Consider the following 2,525-nt stretch of genomic DNA (forward strand, 5'->3'; position numbering starts at 1 on the left):
GAGATGAGAGTTTCTGACACATTTTGAGGGCATTTCCGTAAGAACAGCAGTAGTAGTAATAGCAGCAACAGCAGCAGTGACAAGGCAGGTAAGAGGATAAGTGAAACAAACATCAAAAAGCAGGACATGTTGGAATGTCCTTCGCCAGCCGGACCGACTCCGTCCATTGCTGGTAACCCGTGTATAAGTGAAGAATGGAGAAAAGCCGCCGGTGTTGAGAAGGAAAGAAAGAATACCATAGCTCCATGACAAGTGACATCGTAAGGGGAAGAAGGGGATGGAGAAACAGCAACAGCGTGAGCCGGACCTAACTCGCTCTCGCCGCTCAGTGCTTCCGGCTTCCCTCTCCCTTTTCGAAGCATCCATGGAGTGCTGGTCGTGAACCCCTGCGTTCTTGCACGCCCTCGACGTCACTCGCATCCTCGACCATGACGTCGTCGCCGCCGATCGAAAGATCAGGTTGGCTGTGTGCATCGTCAGCGTCTTCATCATCGTCGTCGTCGTGATCGCTGACAAGCCCAGGGTTGGACTCAACCGTGTGAGGGCTGAGATCTACCGGTGAGCTTGGCATGTGGTGATCGCCTTCAGACTTGGTGGGAGACGGGAACGATAACGGCAGGCGCGCATGGCTGGAATTGCTGCCCTTCTTGCTGCCTGGTCGTGCTGATGGGGCTTTGCTTGCGGGTCCGCTGGCAGGGAGGCGCGCTAGATGCGGCGGTACTGCTGACACGGGGGTCGGGGCAGGGCTGTCGTCATCCGAGGCATCCATGGCGTCCAGGTCGACCTTTGCGCGGGCAGTCTCGACAAGCTCCTTGAAGTCGCCTTGGGCGCCGCTGTTGGCGAATCGGGCAGCAAGGTAGGGCGTCGATGATGACTTGGCAAAGTTAGCCGGGGTGGTAACCTTGGAATCGTCACGTGGTGAGGCGTTCTGATCACGGTGTACCTCCCGGGCTTGTGGGACGGGTGCAGATTGTGATGCTAGTGGGTGGACGATGCCGGGAGTGGCAACAACAGGGAATGACACGGCTGGAGGCGCAACTGGAGCGCTCGCAGGTTCGGCAGCGGCAGCGGCAACAGGAGTACCAACATTGTCAACATCCACAGGAACACCGCATGCGATGGCTGCAGCGTCGTGGCTCTTGAACACCTGCGTGTGCTTGATCCGGCAGTGATTGAGGAAGCCCTGAGTGTTGGAGAAGTTGCTGTGACCACAGGGAGCGCAGTACAGGCGCACCCACTGACCGTCCGTCGATCGCTTGTGCAACAACGGGTCGACCTTGGGCGCTGGTGCTGGAGTTTCACCAAGGGGCGTGAGCTTCAACATTCCAGTCGAAGTTCGCGACGTGCGGCCTCTGTGAGACCCATAGTCAGCAAAGCTGCCGCGCGTCGTCCTGCCTTCACCAGTGCCAAAGTACCCTTGAGCTTGCTGAGCGAAGGCGCGTTCAGATACGGGGTCAAACTTGGCGTCCGAGATCAACCATTTTGCGTAGTGGCGAGTGTACGGGCCGTCGGTGACTCCCCAAGGAGCAGCATACTGAGGTTCTGTCATGCCAGAGCTGGGTTGCAATGAAGCACCAACCCCGAGACTGACATCCTCACTAAGGCCTTCGGTACCGGGGAATGGGATAAGCGAACAACGCCTCAGCTGCTCGAGAGAAACCTGGCACTTGGCGAGCTCCTGTTCGATCAAACGGAGTTCGTTGTGCTTGAGCAGAATCTCGTAGTTGATTTGCGCCTCGATAGCTTGTTGCACAGGGGTCAGTCCAGAGTCCATGGTGGTCGATGGCGCGTTGATGGAGTCAGATTTGGCAGTCGGTTGCTGAGGTTTCGCGGTCTTGCTCTTGCTTGCGCCTTCTTTCCTCGGCTGTGCCTTGGGTCGCGCATCGACTTCAGCAGAAGCAGGCTTGGGTGCGTCCGCAAGACGTCCATTGTCGGTCGCAGCTTTCGCGTTTGCATTCGCATTTGCGTTGACCGTCGACGGTCTCACCTCACCGTGCGCGCCCTTCCACTTCTTCGCTACTGGCTCAGGACTGTCAGTCCGTTTCCGCTTGATCTTATTCATGTTGTTCATGAAGTGTGGCATGTCGACCGGCAGCGGTCTTGACTTGTGGAGCGTGGACTTCTCCATGATCTTGTCGCCAGGCGACTCGTTACACCATGGGAGGCGGAACATGGACTGCATTGTGAAAGAAGTGGAAGCCTAAAACCAACAGAGCTCATCTGTAGTTGTGAGGGTCGTGCGCATCGAAGTCGAGTGCTAGTGAGGCTGCAGGATGACGTTGCAGCAGGCGCAACAACAGTAATGCGCGACTTGAATCTTCGGGAAAATCGAAGGGCAAGTCGTGCAGGAGAGAATATTAAAACGGGTAGGGGGTATCAAGTGCGGGCGAAGGAGTGCAGGAAGAGAAGCAACAAGCAGTTAAGCCGTTGAGGTGGTGACGTGGAGGGCAAGAGGCGCGATGATCGGCCACTCAAGGTTGATAAGGAAGAGACAGCCGCACCAGCACGAAATTCCGGGCAAGAAT

At 56.8% G+C, this 2,525-nt stretch overlaps 1 protein-coding gene across 1 annotated transcript; it reads right to left on the reverse strand.

Moving 5' to 3' along the window:
* Positions 1-325: 325 nt before the first annotated feature.
* J4E83_011027 (uncharacterized protein) lies at positions 326-2,173 on the reverse strand (the record flags this gene model as incomplete). Its single annotated transcript, XM_049337903.1, has 1 exon — positions 326-2,173. The coding sequence occupies one exon, from the start codon at positions 2,171-2,173 to the stop codon at positions 326-328; it is 1,848 nt and encodes a 615-aa protein (XP_049182972.1).
* Between the last annotated feature and the right edge of the window lie 352 nt (positions 2,174-2,525).

This window comes from Alternaria metachromatica (assembly GCF_023757995.1).
Source record: "Alternaria metachromatica strain BMP 0045 chromosome Unknown scaffold_60, whole genome shotgun sequence".
Classification (NCBI taxonomy): Eukaryota; Fungi; Ascomycota; class Dothideomycetes; order Pleosporales; family Pleosporaceae; genus Alternaria; species Alternaria metachromatica.